The following is a 21,766-nucleotide window of genomic DNA, read 5'->3' on the forward strand; positions in this document are numbered from 1 at the left end:
GACACAATCAGTTTTAGAATGGAGTCCCAGAGAAAAACAAAGACAACCAGGGAGACCACCTGATCGCTGGGATAAGGAACTCAGGAAGGTTGTGGGCTTCAGCTGGCAGAAGACAGCAGAGGACAGAGATGCATGGAAACACCTCTTAAAAATGTATTTAATAACTTAAAGAGGCTACATCTTGTATAGAGTGAATTAGCTGAACAATAAATAAATAAATAAATAAAATACCTTTTTAAGTTGAAAGGCTGTAGGTGGTGCTAATATAAGTGAGTGTATGAGGAAATTTAATATGAAAGTGTATGAAAAGAGTAGGATCTGCAGACGTGATTTTGCTTTCCATGTTGGTTATTTGGGAATACTGATGTGTTGGGTACAGGGCAAGTAAAAGAGCTAGGAGTATTAATGCATTAATAAAAAACTAGTGGAAATTATAAACATATAAACAACATACTTGATCTTAATGCATTAGGTACAGCTAATATTGCAACAATAATGAGTCACATCTGTCATGGTGAAATAGTGAACCACAATCTATTTATTTGTGTAATATTGTAGCAAATTAGTAAAATTTTGCACAAGGAACCACTGATTAGATTTAATAGGCTGAAGTTGTTGGTCTGTAAGAGCAGAGATTCTCTCTGTAAGGGCACAGGTGGCTGGCCATAAATGGGCTTACTTGGTTGTTGGATTTATGGACTTTAGGGAGCACATAGGAGGTAGGTGTGCTAGAAGTGGTGGAGGTCTGCAGAGAGATGACTCATGGTAGAGATCTGGGATGGGCCTAAGGATTTGAGGAAGAACTGGTGTCTGTCTGCATAAATGGCCACTGCCAAAGTGTGGCCAAGAGACAGCTGGACCACCCACTTGTTTAATGTGCTGCCAAACACAATGTGCTTCACTTCAAAGAAGCCTTCGCCATCTGAATCCTTCCTATCAACACCACCTTTTCTGAAATTTGCAGGTGGGAACTCTCCCAACAATACATCCTTTGTTCCCATAACCCATCTGGCCTAACTTTCACTAGTCTCTGTCCTCCACCTACCTATCCCCTACCCTGTTCCCACAACAACACTACACATGCCTTCTATTCCACCAATACACATACTAGTCTTTTCCCCTTCTCTACTTCTCTCCTCACTTTTCCCCCTTTTCTGCTCCCCCCCCCCCCCCCCCCTCCCAGCATGGCTTCCTGACTCTGCACCTAGCAGCCATATCCTATCCCACCACATCCCTGGACACCCTCACAGACAGTATAACATATCCCCCCAGCCCCCCTCCCCACCCTACCTTACTATTTATTCCCTTTCCTGCCCCATACCTCTTCCTTGCCCCCACAACCTACCCCACATTGCTTCTTATATTAGACACAGTTGCAGTCCACAGTCAGTAAACAGCAACCAGAGACAGTGGTCATGTGTATCTGAGTGGTGCTTGTGTGAATGTGTTTTCTGTTTCTGAAGGAACACTCTTTTTGTCTGTCAGTTTAATGTTTAGCAGTACTTTCATTGTTCCTGTCTGTGATGTAGTGCCTTCTCTGTGTGCTGAGTAGCACTCTGTCATTTTTATAATATTGTTGTTATCTCATCTTTAGTGATAGACATATAAAGCAGGATTAAAATATCTCCATTAGAAGAACACACTGAATGATGAACATCAGGACATTTCCTAGATGGAGGTCATTAGAAGCAGGGAGAATTCAGATGGTGAAGAGATTTCAGTTCCTAGGTGAATAGAGAAAGACTGGTCCACTGAAAAAAGAAGCTATGGCAGCAATTTTCTTCAAACATTTTTGGAGAATGGATCATGGAAGACTGACATAACAGATACTATAGTTTTATGTGAGTAGCAAAACAAAGTGAATTGGGTCCAAAAGATACATGGATCTGAAAGAATACAGGGCACAGAAAACAGAGAACTACAACAAGGTAAGCCGTGCGGGATTAGCCGAGCTGTCTAAGGCGCTGCAGTCATGGACTGAGCGGCTGATCCTGGCGGAGGTTCAAGTCCTCCCTCAGGCATGGGTGTGTGTGTTTGTCTTAGGATAATTTAGGTTAAGTAGTGTGTAAGCTTAGGGACTGATGATCTTAGCAGTTAAGTCCCATAAGATTACACACACACACACAACAAGGTAACATCTGAATTGAAAACTGAGGCCACCAGTGGATTGTAGAACAAAAATAGATCCAGGACAAATGTTGTAGGCAGAGGAATGAAGACATTTGCAAAATAGGAGATTGAAAGAAGGACAAGGATAAATCTCAAAAGACAAAAAGCTAATTCAAACTGATGTGTCTGACAGATGTATTGTAAAGCAGAGGAAGAAATTGACTAGTACATGTCTTCAACTGTAGAAAATTTCCACCATATGTGTGACTCTGCCTACTTTCTAGAAAGTGGAATTATTAAGCTTTTTATATTACTCTAACTTCTTAAAGTTTCAATGATCAGCAAGTTATAACTCAGATCTCTTCAAACTTCAACTTAGTGAGCCTTAATGTTCATATATTGCATCTCTTTTCAACTGTGAAGTTTTCTAATGATACCTAACACTGACATCTATCATGAAAAAGCTTTGCTGTATCCTTCCACTACATTTTCCTCATATGAATGTTGACAAGTGAACTTATGTGTTTTTACGGTATCAACTATGGGTGACAACAATAAACCACTTATCATTTTTCAACTTCTTCATTTCTTTCTTCCCCCCCCCCCCCCCCCTCTCTCTCTCTCTCTCTCTCTCTCTCTCTCTCTCTCTCTCTCTCTCTCTCTCTCTCTCCCTCCCTCCCTATCTCTTTTCCCTTTTCCACAGTATCACAATCTAGGGTGAGAAAGGTGTATATATACATGTATATATGTTCTTACTTAGTACTTTATGCCAATAAAAATTGATTTTATCGTGAAGCATATATCTCTATGAACTGAGTGTATGATAAATACTACAGTGTTTTTAATTGTGTATTTTGCAGCAATCATTAACAATACTTCATGGCGAACTGAAATGCAAGAAAACTTTACTTCTGTGGCTCCTTTAGCTTTCATGTACAAGAAAGAACACAATTCTGCATACAAAAGTCAAAACATACGGAATTTTTATCTTCATAATTTACCAATATCGGAATTTGTTCTTGAAGGTCTTGGAAATGTAAGTAGTTTTATTGACCACAATCATATATACATACAAGCATCTTCAGTTAATTTTGACACAGATACTCATGAATAAAAATATGTATGTTTCAGATATATTCAGACTCAATAATCAACTTTGGTGTTGATAGGGCTGCACGTATAATAGCATCCACAAGTACTGAGCCAGTTTATTTCTACAGATTTTCTTATCCAGGGCGGTACAGTTTTGTGTACTACCCAGGAACTTCAGTACCATATGGTAAATAAATCAGTTACATAGTTTTTCCTTTGGTGTTATATTTATTGTTATTTAAGTAGTTCCATTGTTGAAATAGAGCAAATCTTATTAACAATCCACAAAGGAGTGAAAGATTCAGAACACAGAATATTAACATTTTACATTGCCTCATTTTTATTCTGTGGTATCTTACAGTGGAGCTGTTTGGAAAGTAAAAAGATTTTACAGTTGTTATAGACAATTTGCATGATATGGAACATCTCTGTCCATGTACAACAGTGGTCATCATGAAGAAGTACCTTCAGTGCTGCACGATATATCAGTGCAAATGTCAACAAAGTAAAACATTTATTATGCATATGTGGTGCATGTGGGTAGGAATACTCATGCTGGAATAACTAAGGCACCAAGTGTAGATAATACATAATGTATTGCCAGTACTGCAATACAGAGAAGAGCCCATGCAACCAGCTATTGTTCAGAGTGAACTGACTCAACCAAAAATATTCTTGTCACACCACTCCCATCGCTGACTGAAAAGACTCACTTCCCTTTGCTATGATTATTGATGGTGGGGGCCAACACAGGGACTCCCCCTTGGGAGTGGGAGTGTGAGCTACACAAGACCAGTCACACCATATATGGATGATATTTAGAGTCTGTAATGTGACATGTGACTATTGGTCTGCATTGGAGTAGAGGTGGGGGGGGGGGGGGGGGGGTGTCTAGGCTGTGGAGGGCAAGTCGAGTCATAGTTGCGGTTGTCCCAACCTTCAACCTTCGTTCTGCATGCATGGAAGCGAATGCTGTTTCTTAATGGCTATGATGGTAGGACTGTGTAAGTGTGCAGTTTGACATCATGGGGAAGTTTGTAGCTGTGAGTGAACTGCCTGAAGAGGAACCCATCACCTACCTGCTGCTCCCTTTGCTGTACTTCCATGATGATGAAATCATAAACCAGTTTCACTGTCATGTCTTCTGCTTGTAATTGCTGCACATTGAATTTCAGTATGAAAGTGTTGTTTTCATTTGACAAATAAGATGGGAAGATATGTTCTTGACGAGTGTGAGAATTCGCATTTGTATGTGTTATACCTTCATCACTTGTGTCACTGATATCCCACAGAATCCGTGCAGGTTTATAACAACTCACTGAAACAGTGGTTGGTTTCCCATAGAGGAGAATGACAAAGGTGTTAACTCTGTTTTTATCACTATCTAGGGCCTGAATATAGTGGCTGCAAGGCAGGTCAGGTCACATCATCCCAAAACTTGACAGGTAACAGTCTTTTAGAAATGATCTACAAAAGTTTTGGGTGAGCCATGTGCCTGCACAAGTGGTATTCTGAGGTGTGCGATATGCTGTTTCTTGTTACAGATGAGAGTATATAGTTCCTTATCTGCTGGTGGTTGTGTTGGTGATACGAAGTCAGTTAGTCCGACGAGTGACTCTCTGTATAGGATTTGTGCTAATGAAGCATGGAGGTCTTCCTAATAAACAGAGCATATGTCTAAAAGATCTGCTACAAGGATTCTGTTGAATTTCCACCATGAGAAGAGTGCTGTTTTAGGCATGCAGTGCTGGCACTGCACCAACCCATTGTTTTGAGAGTGATACTCAGTGGTGCAGTGCCACTGGACACTGCAAAGATTACAGAGTATGCTAAATAGTGCTGACTCGAAGTGATGACGTTGGTTGGTCCTCTTTGAAGCAAAGTAGCCAAAATTTGAAATCCATAAATTCACCAAATTTCCTGCCATAATTTCTGTCATGTTAGGGGGCATGGCTTCAACAAAGCAAGTGGCCCGGTCAACAGAGTGCACTGAGACTGTACCAGAAGCATTCCAACTGTGGGTTGGGTCTGGCTATGTCAAAGTGAACATGTTGAAATGCCCCTTAAGTATTGCTCATTGACCATGTATTTGGCTGTGTATGCTGTACTATCCTACAGTGTTGACAAGCAGTACAAGTTTGTATCCAGTTTTGCAGTCACATTCAACATTTAGCTACATGAAACAGTCTTTAATTGTATATATGTGGTGTCTGTTCTTTCAGACAAGCTTGGACATTTCTGAAAGAAGAGGCACTCTTTTGATCCCAGAGTCACTATGAATTGAAACATGCAGGAATTAAAATCATTACCTGCCAGTGGGCATTGATTTATATTAATGGGACAAGCTAAAAATTTGTGCCAAACCTGGGTCTCCTGCTTATTTGGCAGAGTGCTGACCACTACACCATCAGGACAAAGTGGTCATGCTCAACTACATGGACTGCCCTAGCATGCCTCCCATCAGACCCAGATTCTCAACTTACACTGCACACTACTGATACAGTGCCCCCACTCATTAGTATCATTATTGTGGCATATCTCAATTCCTGTAAGAGGCTGAGCTTGATGTGCATCTGCACTGAAGAGATCAGTGCCAGCATCACCTTAATTATACACTATTTGGTCAAAAGTATCTGGACACCTGGCTGAAAATGACATACAAGTTTGTGGCGCCCTCCATCGGTTAAGCTGGAATTCAATATGGTATTGGCCCATGCTTAGCCTTGATCACAGCTTCCACTCTCACAGGCATACCTTCAGTCAGGTGCTGGAAAGTTTCTTGGGGAATGGCAGCCCATTCATCATGGAGTGCTGCGACGAGGAGAGTTAACGATGTTGGTCAGTGGGCCCTGGTACAAGATTGGTGCTCCAAAACATCCCAAAGGTGTTCTATAGGATTCAAGTCAGGACTCTGTGCAGCCCAATCCATTACAGGGATGTTATTGTCGTAATGTTATTGTGTGTAACCACTCTGCGACAGACCGCGCATTATGAACAGGTGCTCGATCATGTTGAAAGATGCAATCATCATCCCTGAGTTGCTCTTCAACAGTGGGAAGCAAGAAGGTGCTTAAAACATCAATGTAGGCCTGTGATGTGATAGTGCAACACAAACAACAAGGGGTGCAAGCCCCCCTCCATGAAAAACATGATCACACCATAACACCACCGCCTCTGAATTATACTGTTAGCAATACACACACTAGCAGATGATGTTCACTGGCCATTCACCATACCCACACCCTGCCATCGGATCACCACATTGTGTACTGCAATTTGTCACTCCACACAATGTTTTTCCACTGTTCAATCATCCAATGTTTAAGCTCTTTACACCAAGAGATGCATCATTTGGCATTTACTGTCGTGATATGTGGCTTATGAGCAGCCACCGTGAAATCCAAGTTTTCTCACCTCCCGCGTAACTTTCATAGTACTTGCTGTGGATGCTGATACAGCTTGTAATCCCAGTGTGATGGTCTGGATAGATGTCTGCCTATTACACATTACGATCCTCTTCAACTGTTAGCGGTCTCTGTCAGTCAACAGATGAGTTCGGCCTGTACAATTTTGTGCTGTACCTGTCCCTTCATGCTTCCTTTTCACTATCACATTGGAAACAGTCTGGTGTAATGTTCTTGTAGCATTATGTAACAAATATGATCGCAACTACCTGAAGCCAAACCCCTCCAAAACACAAGTGTGTGCATTTCACTTATGGAACAGAGAGGCATGGAGGAAACTGAGAATAACCTGAAGAGGTCAACAGCTGACCCTCTGTGACATCCCCAAGTGCCCCAGAGTGAAGTTGGGCCAGTCCCTCACCTTCAAGGACCACTGTACAGATACAAAAATGAAAGTCAGTGTGAGGATCAACATTATTAGGAAACTGACCGGAAACAACTGGGGAGCACACCCACAAGTCCTCTGCACATCTGTCCTCGTTTGTGCTTCTCCACTGCTGAATATGCAGCACCTGTATGGCAGAACTCCAGCCATGCCAAACAGGTAAATATTGCCCTAAATAAAACAGGACAAATTGTAACTGGCTGCTTGCGGGCAACCCCTGTTGACAAAATCTACCACCTCATGGGTGTAGCACATCCAGACATCCGAAGGAGAACAACAGCTGAAGTGGAAAGAAAGAAGCAGGAGACAGATTAGAGACACCCCCTGTTTGGATGCGAATGTCAAACACCAAGACTCAAGTCAAGAAAAAGTTTTCTCCGAACAACGCAACCAATCCAGACATCACCTGCACACTCTGGCATAGCTCATCATCAGAGAAATATTGGGACAACCCCAAGGAAGAACTTGCTGCAGGTCATCATCTCCCATACACGATGTGGAAGGTACTCAATAGACTGAGAACTGGAGTGCCTCAGCGCAAGGAGAACATGAAGAAATGGGGATACACCTCAGGGGACGAACTATGTGAGTGTGGTGAACCCCAAGACCATCAGCACCTACTCAGCTGCAGGAAACAGTTAGAACCTGTGTCCATGGATGATCTGATTATTGCCAATGATAAGGCAGTCTGTGCAGTGGAGTTCTGGGCAGCACATGGAATATAAATATGCACATATTCTCTGTAATACTTGTAATATATATGTATGATATGCTATGTATGGTAAATTATATTTAATATATTATGTTCTGGATACGTATAAATAAATAAATTGGAAACAGTGGACCTAGGGATGTTTAGAAGTGTGGAAATCACCTGACCACACTCAAAGTCCATGAGTTCTGCGGAGTGCCCCAGTCTGCTCTCTCATGATGTCTAATGACTACTTAGGCCGCTGATATGGGGTACCTGGCAGTAGGTGGCAGCACAATGCACCTAATAAGAAAAAGCGTATGTTTTGGGGGGTGTCTGGATACTTTTGATCACATAGTGTATATGCGGTGTCTGTTCTTTTGGACATGAAGGAAGGCATCATTGGCCATCATCGCCTTAATGATATATACGGTGTCTGTTCTTTTGGACATGTCCAAAGAGATCATTGGCTGTCATCATCTTAATTATATGTGCAGTGTCTGTTCTTTCAGATGTGTCCAAAAGATTAGACACTCCATATATAATTAAGGCAATGGTGGCCATTAATCTCTTCAGTGTGTATGCTTACCAATGTTGAACTCTTACAGTACCAAGATTGAACTCTTACAGGAATTGGCAAGATGCTGGGAGTAATGAGGCTAATGAATAGGGCACAACATCAGTAGTGTGTGGTATAAGCTGAGAATTCGGGTCTGACGGGAGTCATGCTAGGTTAGTCTATGTTGTTGTGGTGACCACTGTGTCTCAGTGGTGTAGTGGTCAGCACTCTGCCAAGTAAGTAGGAGACCCATGTTCAAATCCTGGTCCAGTAAAAATTTTCAACTTGCCCCATTCATATAAATCAAAGTCCAATAGCAGGAAATGCCTTTATTTCCTTTGTGTCTCAACTAATAGTGGCTGCGAGGTCAAGACAGTATCCGTTCTTCTGGACATGTCTGAAAGAATAGACACCACGTATATAATTAAGATGATGACAGCCAATGATCCCTTCAGTACGGATGTACACCAAGATTAAACTCCTATAGGAAATGATGAGATGCCACAAGTAATGAGGCTGATGAGCAGGGACACATCAGTAGTGTGTGGTATAAGCTGGGATTTTGGGTCTGACAGGAGACGTGCTAGGGTCTGTGCAGTTGTGGTGACCACTGTGTCTAGTTGGCATAGTGGTCAGTACATCTGCACAGTAAGCAGTAGCTTGGTTTCAAATTCCAGTCCAGCACAAATTTTCAACTTGCTCAATGATATAAATCAATATTGGTTAAAAACAGTCTTGGTTGCAAGACTGTTTTTAACCAATACTGTTAAGCACTGGTTTGCTGTATGCCACATATGGATTGGAAGAATATAAATCAATGCCCACTGGCAGGTAATGTCTTTAATTCCTTTGCGTCTTAATTCATAGTGGCTGCAGGATCATGTCCAAAAGAACAGACATCACATATATAATTAAGGTTATGACAGAGTGTGCAGTATAAGTTGAGAATTTGGGTCTGACAGGAGGCATGCTAGAGTAGTATATCTAGTATAGACTGGGATGTCTCTGGATTCATTACAGGTGGTACAGACAAGTTGTCGTGTGAATTACTTTTGAACACATTATCCGAAAACTGTCTTGAGCAGCTAAATCGACAGCCAACGCATAATGAAAATAGTTTAGATCTGGTAGCCACAAACAGACCAGACCTCATCGACGGTGTCAGTGTTGAGATAGGGATTAGTGATCATGGTGTTGTCATTACGACTATGGTTATGAAAGTTAAAAAGTTGGTCAAGAAGGCTAGGAGAGTATTCTTACTAGAAAGAGCAGATAAGCAGTTGTTAGCATCCCACTTAGTAAATGAATCGACTTCATTTACTTCCGGTACGATGGATGTGGAAGAATTATGGGCAAATTTTAAACACATTGTAAATCACGCATTGGACAAGTATGTGCCGAAAAAGTGGGTTACAAATGGAAAAGACTCACCATGGTTTAACAGCGCAATTCGGAGAATGCTCAGGAAGCAAAGGCAGTTGCACTCGCAGTACAAGAAATATCGGAAGAATGAGGACAGGCAAAAGTTTGTAGAGATTCGTGCTGCTGTAAAAAGAGCGATGCGCAAAGCATTAACCACTACCACTGTCATACCTTAGCAAAAGATCTCGCTGAAAACCAAGGAAATTCTGGTCTTATGTAAAATCTGTAAGCGGGTCGAAGGCTTCCATCCAGTCACTCACTGATCAGTCTGGCCTGGCAACAGAAGACAGCAAAACAAAAGCTGAAATTTTAAATTTAGCATTTGAGAAATCTTTCATGCAGGAGGATCGTACAAACATATCACCGTTTGAGTCTCGTACAGATTCACGTATGGAGGACATAGTAATAGACATCCCGGGGGTTGTGAGGCAGCTGAATGGGTTGAAAATAAATAAATCGCCAGGTCCTGATGGGATTCCAATTCGGTTTTACAGAGAGTACTCTACTGCATTGGCACCTTACTTAGCTTGTATTTATCGTGAATCTCTTGCCCAATGTAAAGTCCTGAGTGACTGTAGAAAAGTGCATGTGACACCTGTATATAAGAAGGGTAGAAGGACAGATCCTCAAAATTACAGACCAATATCCTTAACATCGGTTTCTTGCAGGATTCTTGAACATATTCTCATTTCAAATATAATGAATTTCCTTGAGACAGAGAAGTTGCTGTCCATGCATCAGCTTTAGAAAGCATCGCTCCTGTGAAATGCAATTCGCCCTTTTTTCACATGATATCTTGCGAACCATGGATGAAGGGTATCAGACGGATGCCATATTCCTCGACTTCCAGAAGGCATTTGACTCAGTGCCCCACTGCAGACTCCTAACTTAGGTAAGAGCATATAGGATTGGTTCCCAAGTATGTGAGTGGCTCGAAGACTTCTTAAGTAATAGAACCCAGTATGTTGTCCTCGATGGTGAGTGTTCATTGGAGGTGAGGGTATCATCTGGAGTGCCCCAGGGAAGTGTGGTAGGTCCGCTGTTGTTTTCTATCTACATAAATGATCTTTTGGATAGGGTGAATAACAATGTGTGGCTGTTTGCTAATGATGCTGCGGTGTACGGGAAGGTGTCGTAGTTGAGTGACTGTAGGAGGATACAAGATGACTTGGACAGGATTTGTGATTAGTGTAAAGAATGGCAGCTAACTCTAAATATAGATAAATGTAAATTAATGCAGATGAATAGGAAAAAGAATCCTGTAATGTTTGAGTACTCCATTAGTAGTGTAGTGCTTGACACAGTCACGTCGATTAAATATTTGGACGTATCATTGCAGAGTGATATGAAGTGGGACAAGCATGTAATGGCAGTTGTGGGGAAGGCGGATAGTCGTCTTTGGTTCATTGGTAGAATTTTGGGAAGATGTGGTTCATCTGTAAAGGAGACCGCTTATAAAACACTAATACAATCTATTCTTGAGTACTGCTCGAGCATTTGGGATCCCTATCAGGTCGGATTGAGGGAGGACATAGAAGCAATTCAGAGGCTGGCTGCTAGATTTGTTACTGGTAGGTTTGATCATCATGCGAATGTTACAGAAATGCTTCAGAAACTCAGTGGGAGTCTCTAGAGGAAAGGAGGCGTTCTTTTCATGAATCACTACTGAGGAAATTTAGAGAACCAGCATTTGAGGCTGACTACAGTACAATTTTACTGCCGCCAACTTACATTTCGCGGAAAGGCCACAAAGATAAGATAAGAGAGATAAGGGCTCATGCAGAGGCATATAGGCAGTCATTTTTCCCTCATTCTCTTTGGGAGTGGAACAGGGAGAGAAGGTGCTAGTTGTGGTACGAGGTGCCCTCCGCCATGCACCGTATGGTGGATTGCAGAGTATGTATGTAGATGTAGATGTAGTTTGTGTGGCTGTGGAAATCACTGTGGCTGGATGGCATAGTGGTCAGCGCATCTGCATAGTAAGCAGTAGACCTTGTTTGAAATCCTGGTCTGGAGTGTCCGAGCGGTTCTAGGCACTATAGTCTGGAACCGAGCGACCGCTACAGTCGCAGGTTCGAATCCTGCCTCAGGATGGATGTGTGTGATGTCCTTAGGTTAGTTAGGTTTAAGTAGTTCTAAGTTCTAGGGGACTGATGACATCAGAAGTTAAGTCCCATAGTGCTCAGAGCCATTTGAAATCCTGGTCTGGCACAGATTTTCAACTTGCCTCATTGATATAAATCAACATCCACTGGCAGGTAATGTCTTTAATTCCTTTGTGACTTGGTCCATTAGATTAGTTTGTTTATGGGATGTACCACAGGCTGTGACAGCCAGTGTACATCATCAAAAATACCCTTCTACTTGTTGAGTGGTGCAAAGAGTTTGATGCAAATTTGTGACATAGTGCACCAAACTTGTGCAGAGAAACCAGGCATAGTGCAGCATACTACTTTCAAGCCGCAGTTGCACTGTTATCTAGGAGGCTGAGTATTTGTGCTGGTCATGGATTCTCCATTCCTTTGGTGTGTCAGATCAAGAGAGTTAGTGTCTAACAAAACCTCCCCCTAAGACAGGTCCTCTGATGTCAGTTGCATAAATCACAATAGAAGAATCATTTGGAACAATAAGTCCAAAGGTCAGTACCATATTTTGTGATCTATAAAACTCTACGGACTATAAGATGCACCTTGATTGTTAAGCAATTTTTTAAAAAAACGTAACATTTTTACCCCTTTTATTATTAGATTGTGAAGACAGACTAAAAAAGAAAATGTCAGTTTATAAAACCGAACTGACCTTTAAAAGCCCTGAAAATCGTCATCCGAACTTTCTTCTTCTTCTTCTTCTTCTTCTTCTTCTCCTTGTTCATCATCATCCATGTTCTCTTCATATGTAAGATTGTATTCACCACCATCAAGAGCATTATTTATGATGCACTTCTTGAAAGATTTGCAAATAATGTTTTCTCTCCCTCTAGACTATGACTGTTTTATCCACTGACACACTTGTTTGATTGTAGGTTCCCTTCAGCATGAATTCGTGTTGGGTTTCATCCATCATCCATTTGTTCCATTCCTCTCTCATATAGATTTTAAATACTTTATTTATCGAGTCATCAACAGGTTTCAGTTGTGAAGTAAGTCCTTCTGGAATAACAGCAAGTTGTGTATTTCACTGTCTCAGTTTCTCTTTCAAAGACTTTTTCAAATGACTACTAAACTGGTCTAGCACAAGAAAAGAACTCTTCTTCAATAAAGCACCTTTCCTTCTTTCCCACACTCTGTTCATCCATAATTTCATATCAGCCTCATCCATCCAGCCTTTGTGATATACGTTAACAATAAGATCTGGTGGTACTTCAGAAGGTACTGGCATTGTTTTGCATTTGAAAATGATCTTTGGATTAATTTTAGTAACAGCAGTACAACATGGAAGGACAACAATGTCGTGCATTTTTTCATGTCCACTTGTTTTTATAGCTAATCAAACAATGGAAATTCTGGGATGGAATGTATGATATTATGAAAAGGAAAGTTGCTAGCCACCATACAGTGGAGATGCTGAGTTGCAGATAGGCACAACAAAAAGACTGTTACAAGTAAGCTTTCGGCCAGCAAGGCCTTCATCAAAAATAGACAACAGACACACACACACACACACACACACACACACACACACACACACACACACACACATAAACGCACTTATGCAAACAAAACTCATGCACACATGACTGCAGTCTCTGGCAAGTGAAGTTTTTATAATTAGAATTTTAGCACCTTTCATGGCAACAGACCTGTTTCACAGCACATCAAATGTCAGAGGAGTTTCGACCATACTCACTATTTGACTTAGTTCCACATGGTTTTCTTTTGATGCTGAATAATATAGTGATGGAAAGGTAATATTTTCTCTTTGCCCTCTTGTGGCATTTTCTGAGATATTTTGGTTTTGGCTTACATGCTAAGTCCATGACACTGTAAACCTGTAGTACTAACCAACTCAACCCTTAAAGGCTCTTCCACTGTAGCGCTAGCTTACAAGCATGTATTTGAATCATTTTTGTATTAATTCCAATACCATTTTGATGGTGTCTTTGAATCTATTTAAATACATCATCTTCTAGCCATTTTATGTTCAGTACTGTATTTGCAAATTTAGTCTTCCTCATTTTTTTCAGTTTTTCTTTACTAGCCCTCTAATCACAAATGTTTTTTTCTGTTGGTTGAGGGCCACAATGTCATTCGGCTGCTCTGTTTCCATGTTCTTCTGCATATGCTGCTACTTTCAATTTACAGTTTGCACCACATGAATACCTTTTATTTTATTTTTTTTTTTTTTTTTTTTGCATTACAAAAGTAGCTACTAACAAAAGTATTGTACTATTACTGATCACACAAATCACTTTCAGTTCAAGTTCACTGGTACAGTAGACTGCAATGATACATCATAGGCAGACAGTGTTCTCGGTTTGTATGGCAGGGTGGGAGGGAGACGGGGTTAGCAAGCTTGTGAATCCCCACAACTCATGTTCATTGCATCTGTGCACTGCTACTGCCAGTTGAATCCAGTATTACTAGATAGAGGTAGGTGTCCCGTAGCATTGAATATATGGCCATTTTAAGACTGTTGTGAATTTCAAATCAAATAGTAAACATTTTTATATTAATTTTGAGTATAAGGCACACCTGAATTTTGGAGCCAATTTTTCGAAAAAAAAAGTGCATCTTATAGTCCGTAAAATATGGTATATTCCACTCTATTAGATGGTTCTCACAGAGAATGGTGTTCACTTTTGAACCAGTGTTGATGGTGAAGAATTGGGTGGTTGAGTAACTCTGAATGAAGAGTTTGCCATCACCACATGGAACCAGGGTAAAATTAGTTTGGTCAATGTGTCATGATTGTAGGCAGCTTGGATGACTGCTGCAATCTGGGGCACCTACTGCAGAATAAATTTCAAGTTTAGGTGATTGCAGAAGGGTGAGCAATTGTGTGCTTCATTGCTGAAGTGTGCGTGGAACCAATAGAGGCGATGCTGCACTTGTCTTGCATAGGTGCAGGATGTTGTTGATGGCCAACGGCATGTTTCTTTTGACTGGCTGGAGGTCACAGCTATCTCAGTACAGTAGTTGGTGGTGGTGTCATCCTTGGTACCATATATGAACACTCATTTTGGCTCAGCTGTCTGTGAACTTGTGCCATGACATGATCCTTGGCTATGCTGCTGGTTATTGTTGTCTGGAAAATCCACATATTATCAGTGCTGTAACATAACTGAAAGCCTATCAGCCAGAATGAATTTGCATTCTATCAGTTTGTTCTAATGCAATATGGTGGCTACCTGTAACTATGTTGGTAGCTTAACATGCCACAGCTGCCATACACACTATCTGGCTTACACACTGTCTGGAAAAACTGATGTGCGAGGGTGTCTCCAAGAGGGCTTCTTGGCATCTAATCTAATCGTTCATTTTAAATGACATAGTAATTGCTCCATTGTATTGGCTAGCCAGTGCAGCAGTTCTGCTTTTGCTGCATAAAATCTGCCATCAACTGGGGATATCTGTATGATATCATTCATGATGTAAGTGTGCTCCCCTACACAGCTCAAGAGAGTGTCAGACTTGGAGCTGTCATGGAAAATGCCCCCCCCCCCCCCCCCCCCAAAAAAAAAAAAATCCTAAAATCTCCCCTGCCCTCTGTCTAGGCCGCAGCACTTCACTCCCCACCACCCCCACCACGCTTGGTATATTGAAGTTAGTCACAGACGTGGTGCCATGTGGGGTCAGAGGATGACTGCAGATGAGCTCCCTGGGTCCAGTAGTGGTGCAGAAGAAAATTGGAGATTCTTCTCGTGTGGCCTAGCTGGCTGTGCCCTGCATTACGCTACAAGCAGGTGCAGCTGGAATGTCCCTGACATGACTGGTCTGAGAAAATTGAACAGTGTGCCACTGTGTCTGTCCAAAACAGTCTGTGGTACAGTATCTTGGTTGTATGCACTCATTACCAAAATTGCCTAGGAGGCCAGCAGGTGTCACAACCGTGCTCAGGTACACAAGGGTCCTTGCTCTTATCCGCAGCACAACACAAAAAGCATTACTTTTGTTTTTCACACTTAATGATTGCTCTTTCTGCTGGTTTTAAACTCTAAATGAAACACCAAGGAAGTCCCTGTCTTTTACATATAGTCCATTAGGAACATATATATCTGATGGCTCCATTGTCAGAACATGAGTGATGAGGCCAAGTGCACTGAGCAACGTTATTGGCTGCTGATGTTCACTGCAGGGTCACCAATGAAGTGGGGGTGCGAATACTCATAGTTGAATAACTAAGTCAGCTAGTGCAAATAGTAAGCACTGCATCGCTGTGGCCATGATACAGAGAACATCCCGTGCAGGGAGGGGGAGGAATAGTATGGTGGGGGTGCTGGACAGTGAAGTGCTGCAGGTTAAATGGATGGCAGGGGAGAGTTGGGGAGGGGAGGGGTGGAGGAGTGGAAAAGGAGAGAAGTAAAAAGACTGGGTGTGGTGGTGGAATAATGGCTGTGTAGTGCTGTAATGGGAACAGGGAAGGAGCTGGATGGGTGAGGACAGTGACTAACGAAGTCTTTTTATTTCTCTCCTTTTCCACTCCTACCCCCCCCCCCCCCCCAAAAAAAAATCCCAAACTCTCCCCTGCCCTCTGTCTAGGCTGCAGCACTTCACTCCCCACCACCCCCACCATGCTATCCCTCCCCCTCCCCACCCCAGCCTCCTCCTTACCCCCACTCAGTCGCCACTCCCATCATGCACTGGTGCTGATGCTCACAGTGTGTTTTCAGTTGCCTGAGACTGCAGTCATGTGTGAGTTGTGTTTGTGTCAGTGTGAGTTTGTCTGGAGTGTGTGTGTGTGTGTGTGTGTGTGTGTGTGTGTGTGTGTGTGTGTGTTGGCACGTGTTTGTGTATTGTTGACGAAGGCCTTACTGGCCGAAAGCTTTAATTGTGAGTCTTTTTGTTGTGCATATCTGTGACTCAACATCTCCGCTATATGGCGAGTAACAAGTTTTATTCTCATAATATTGTTAACTATTGATAAATTTGAACTGGCTCAACCAAAAATAGTCTTGTTGTAGCACACTTGCCATTGGACATACAGTCTCCTTCTCCCTTGCTATGCTTTCTGATTTTGGAGCCGTCACAATTATTAACTGCACTAATCTTAAACTAAGTAGCCATGTATAAGAGAAAGAGAGAGAGATTGAGAGTGAACTAATTATCACTGAACAAGGACAGTGTTTGAAAACCTAGCAACAGTTTTAGTCTTGTTTATATGCCAATTGATGCTCAGAGCCTCAGTTATACAGTGAATTGTTATCCTTACTCCTTTCATAATTTGACTAATGTAAACTATTTATGCTTACTAAATTGATATGTATCATAAAACAATAGTTATGTATGAGCCATAGGGAGAGGCGGTTGTTTTTAGTGAACTTTGCAGCTGATCATCCAGCTAAACAGGAACCTTCTAGTGCCTAATAAATTATTTTTTATTTTTTATTTATTTATTTTTTTATGTCATAGTAACCATTAGTTTCTTGCTTTATATAACATGGTTACTTGTTAAAGACCCTCATACTAGAATACAGACCCTCGCTTTGACTCTAGACAAGGATGTAAGGATTGCATGGCTTTTATTGTTATATTTGATTATTGTGGTTGTATAAATCAAACTTCAGCTGAAACTGATTTTTATTATTAGTAACAAATATCAATAAGAAGTAAATGTACAGAAACAATAGACCCTGACATATATTTAGTTATCTACTCTCTATAGTATTCTCAATGTACATTTTCTTACAGTTGATTCGTTGTCTCAGCAATGAAATATGTAAGACAACAAGCGGAGAGAAAAACATGCCAGCAATCCAGTCTTCAAATCAAGACAATCAGAGATAGTTCCAAACACAAAATATACCTATCAAACTTACGTAATTAGTTTATCTATTGATTCCATTTTATGTTGTTATGAGGTAGTCTGTATGGAGTTTTTTATATAATACCTTTAATGTCTATTTTTGATACTGTTTTCAAGGGAATAAAATTTATTTAAGGACAAGAGAATTCCATGTAGACTTCAGTCTAGACTGTAGGCTTCAAAGCTTGAGAGGATATGTGATGTTATTTCAGTGAAAGCAATGTGGAGTGAAATGTACAAAGACCTTGGCGGTGTGAGTGCACTTATCAGTATTATATTGTACTCACTCTGGCCTGGGTGCATGCACTGATTTGTTTGGGATGGGTATCATGAAGCCATTGTATCTTCTCATACAAGCTGGCCCACAACTGGTGTAATTGGTTCTTGATATCCTGGATACAGTCACTGGGATGGAGTTGACATCCAGGCTGGCCCCAACATTTTCCATTCGGGACAGATCTGATGAACTTGCTGGCCACAGGAGTCATTCATACCATATGGTTTCCCACACCATGGCACTGGGAGCAGCACCAACATCCCATTAAGAATGGGACTATCTCCCAGGTAGCCACCATACACACTCATGATGGCCATTTTGGGCTATGCAGAACTATGATTCACCACTGAACACAATATGACACCATTCATCAGCAGTCTATGCTTATTAGTCATGTCATCAATCCAAAAGCAGGCATTTGTTTTGTGGCGTTAATGGTAGCCTATGTGTGGGATTATAATTCCCTAGTCCAACTGCTGCTAGTCTTCAAGCAGTAGTGTGGGATGGCACAGTTTGTTGATGGGAGTCCATTACTTTTTCTCAGTTGGTTGCTGGAGGTGTGAAAAGGCCATGATGTGTCTGATGCACAATAATGTGATCCTCCCTTGCAGTAGTTTGACATGGTTGACCAGAAACTTCATGATAAGTACTCCTACCCTCATGTATGGACCATGCAGTCCATCTCATATGAGTGTGCGACATCTCTGTGTCCTTCATAGTGATCACTCAAGGTATGTCACTGTTCATTGACATTATATACCCTACAAGTCTTGATAACAACACTAAACATGAACATGGATGGTCATTCCATCTGTCACAGACAATTGCAACTGTAATCATTTACATACCTGCTAATGGTGTGTATAAGTGCAGAGTCACAATGACATGTCTCTGGGTGCTTCACTTTTTTGTCAGACAGTGAATGTTTATTTATTTACCAGACAGATCATTTTCAAGTAAGCTCATATTATTTATTTGGTAACTTTTCTGTCAATGTAAACTGTAATTACTATGTCAGTATGATTTATTGCATTGCAGTGTTGTAAGATTCCATTTTTTCTCTTTTTTTAGAACTGATAAAGTATTTAGACTGTTTATGACTTGCATATACCTAAGAATTTTATTGTTCTTTTGTATTGTTTCAGGTGTTATGCATCAAGATGACACCATGTATCTATTTCATGTGTCTGTTCTATTCCCATTTTTCAATGAAGGTGCTCCAGAGATACCAATTCTTGAAAGACATACAAAGATGTGGGCAAATTTTGTCATACATGGGTAAGGAGAAGTTACATTTAGATTATACTCCTCATTGTCAATCATATCTCTCTCTCTCTCTCTCTCTCTCTGTCTCTCTCTCTCTCTCTCACACACACACACACACACACACACACACACCTAATTTTGTGTGTATTGTAACAGAGCGCAAATTAGAAAATTGCAGCAAGGAACATTTTATTCTTTAGCCATTTCCTTGATAGAATATGAAGCCCATCAAGAAAATGAGTACAAAATAAAATGCTCCTTACTTCAACTTGCTCTGTTGCAATACACACAATGCTAGATCATCTTGTTACCATGTCACATAAACGTTATTTGAGAAGTACAAGGTTGAAAAAAGTTTGTATGCCATACTATGCACATCATTTATAACCAAAGATAATACTTTTATGCAATTTATCATTTTAATGTGGATAACATCTGCTTATCATAATGTGCTGTTCATGTCAGTGTACATATGCACTTTACTGGCTCTTGTTAATCATTTTTGTACATCCATATGGTATAATGCAGGAAAACTCTATTTGTGATAATTGATATTTACTGATGATACTATGGATACCATACGAATTTTATATTTAAATTGCGTGAAAGCATAAGAATATACCTGGGTACTTTATGACACTCAAATATACACATGCTAATACTATTATACTGCATACAAATACCAACTAATAATTTTAGTTTCTTCATCCCAGCAAGGCAATAAATCATCACATAGTATGTCCCATTAGTACACAGTCGGATGATTTCTATCATGTAAATGTACTCCATAATTAAACACAGGAACATAATATGCTCTCAAATTTCTATTTCGTTGTACGTCACATTGAATCTCTTGTAAGCTGAACAAACCATTTATAGACTGTTACAGCACAATACTATGTGAGTTACTTTCTGAAGAATTTATCTATGCTGTAGAAGCAGTGGCAGAGGTCAACAAAATATAAATTTGTACTGCTTTTAAAATTTGATAAGGTATCTATTGATTTAATTCTTTTGGATCAACCTATTGTAAATCCTTTTACTATAACATAAGGTCTTCTCTCACAGATATTGTTTTTACTTATTGGACATAGAAATTCTTTACAGGCTTCGTCTCAATCTGTCCTTGTTCACTACAGTAGAAACATTTTGTACACAATGTGGTTGTTTACTATATATTTTGTATAGCACTGTTCTTAAAAGCTTATTTAAATCTCTATTTGTCTACCTACCTTCTTTTAATGCTATGTAGCTCTCAAGAAGTACACACAAATTTTACCTCCTTTTTCAATGTCCCAATTATTTAGTGATGTAGATAAGACTTATAGTACTACACCATCTTCCCCTTTTATGTATTATGATCCATTAGTCAATCATCACCCAATATCACAAGTACATGCAGGTATCACAGCACCAGTTGTAAGATTACTGATCTTAATTAACTTGGGCATTGTCTTCATTTATTGTCCAATAACCGAAACAACAGGAGCCTCAGTAATTTCAACTAATCTAGTTGATACCATTAAAGTTAAATTTCAGTTAAAGTATATTTATTGTCAGAGAACACTTTCATTGTGATTATCTTGTAGATAAATAGTTCCATTATTATTTTTGTATGATAGATCAGCAATCTACTACGACTTGAAAGTGTATAACTTAAATACAATATATGAAGGGAAATTTCTCAAAATATGGGCTACAGACTTCATGGAACTTTACTCAATAATACACAATTTGGAGTTACTGTGTGAACATTAATTAAAGAAGGCTCAAACAATAGTGACTGTGGTGTTGTCCAAGGTTCCTCTCTAAAGAGTCACAAAGGAAAGTTGTTACAAAACGTTAAAGTACAGAGACATTACATTTCCAGTAACATCATAAAGAGTAGGAAATGTAGGTAATTGTTATACATGTCTGACAATACAGTTATTTTATTTAATTATTGTTTATGTATTCTTAACATAGTATTTCTATTACATTCCCTTCCCTTGACCAATATTTTGTTCTTGCACATTTGCTTCTGTTGGCTATTAAATCTTGCCAGAAATTTCTAGAAACTCAAATTTTATAACATACTCAATAACTGCAGTCAGTTCTTCTCAAATGCTACTTTTATTATTCCTTATCATATAGATATGAAAAATTTCATCTTCTGCAAGTGAATTTGTTGTGTGTACCAAACATGTTTCAACTAGTCACACTAGGCTCTTCAGAGGTCTATAATACAAAGAAAATTATTTAATTATACATGTTTTGATGTGAGATCTGTAGTAGTAATAGGCAGCTCATTTAAATCTGGTTGTTTCTAAGTATTTGAAAGTATATGACTGAGTTTTTTACTTACATCCATTTTTTGTCATTTTCATACACCCATCTAATAATGGGAAGTACATACTGGAACATCAACAATATCATTAAAAGGAATGACTGCCGCTCACCATAATGATGACAAGTTGAGCTGCAGACAGACACAACGAAAGGACTGTTACATATATGCTTTTGCCCAAAGTCTTCTTTATGAAAGAAAAACACACACACA

At 40.2% G+C, this 21,766-nt stretch overlaps 1 protein-coding gene across 2 annotated transcripts in view; it reads left to right on the forward strand.

Moving 5' to 3' along the window:
• The window catches only part of LOC124792905 (esterase E4-like), a 240,405-nt gene that overhangs the window by 155,010 nt on the left and 63,629 nt on the right, over positions 1 to 21,766 (forward strand). For both annotated transcript variants that reach the window (XM_047257978.1, XM_047257979.1), the window contains 3 exons: positions 2,970 to 3,145; positions 3,241 to 3,388; positions 19,107 to 19,239. In XM_047257978.1, the coding sequence (XP_047113934.1) occupies positions 2,970 to 3,145; positions 3,241 to 3,388; positions 19,107 to 19,239 (457 nt within the window). The remainder of the gene's footprint in view (positions 1 to 2,969; positions 3,146 to 3,240; positions 3,389 to 19,106; positions 19,240 to 21,766) is intronic.

Source organism: Schistocerca piceifrons, chromosome 1 (genome assembly GCF_021461385.2).
Source record: "Schistocerca piceifrons isolate TAMUIC-IGC-003096 chromosome 1, iqSchPice1.1, whole genome shotgun sequence".
Lineage (NCBI taxonomy): Eukaryota > Metazoa > Arthropoda > Insecta > Orthoptera > Acrididae > Schistocerca > Schistocerca piceifrons.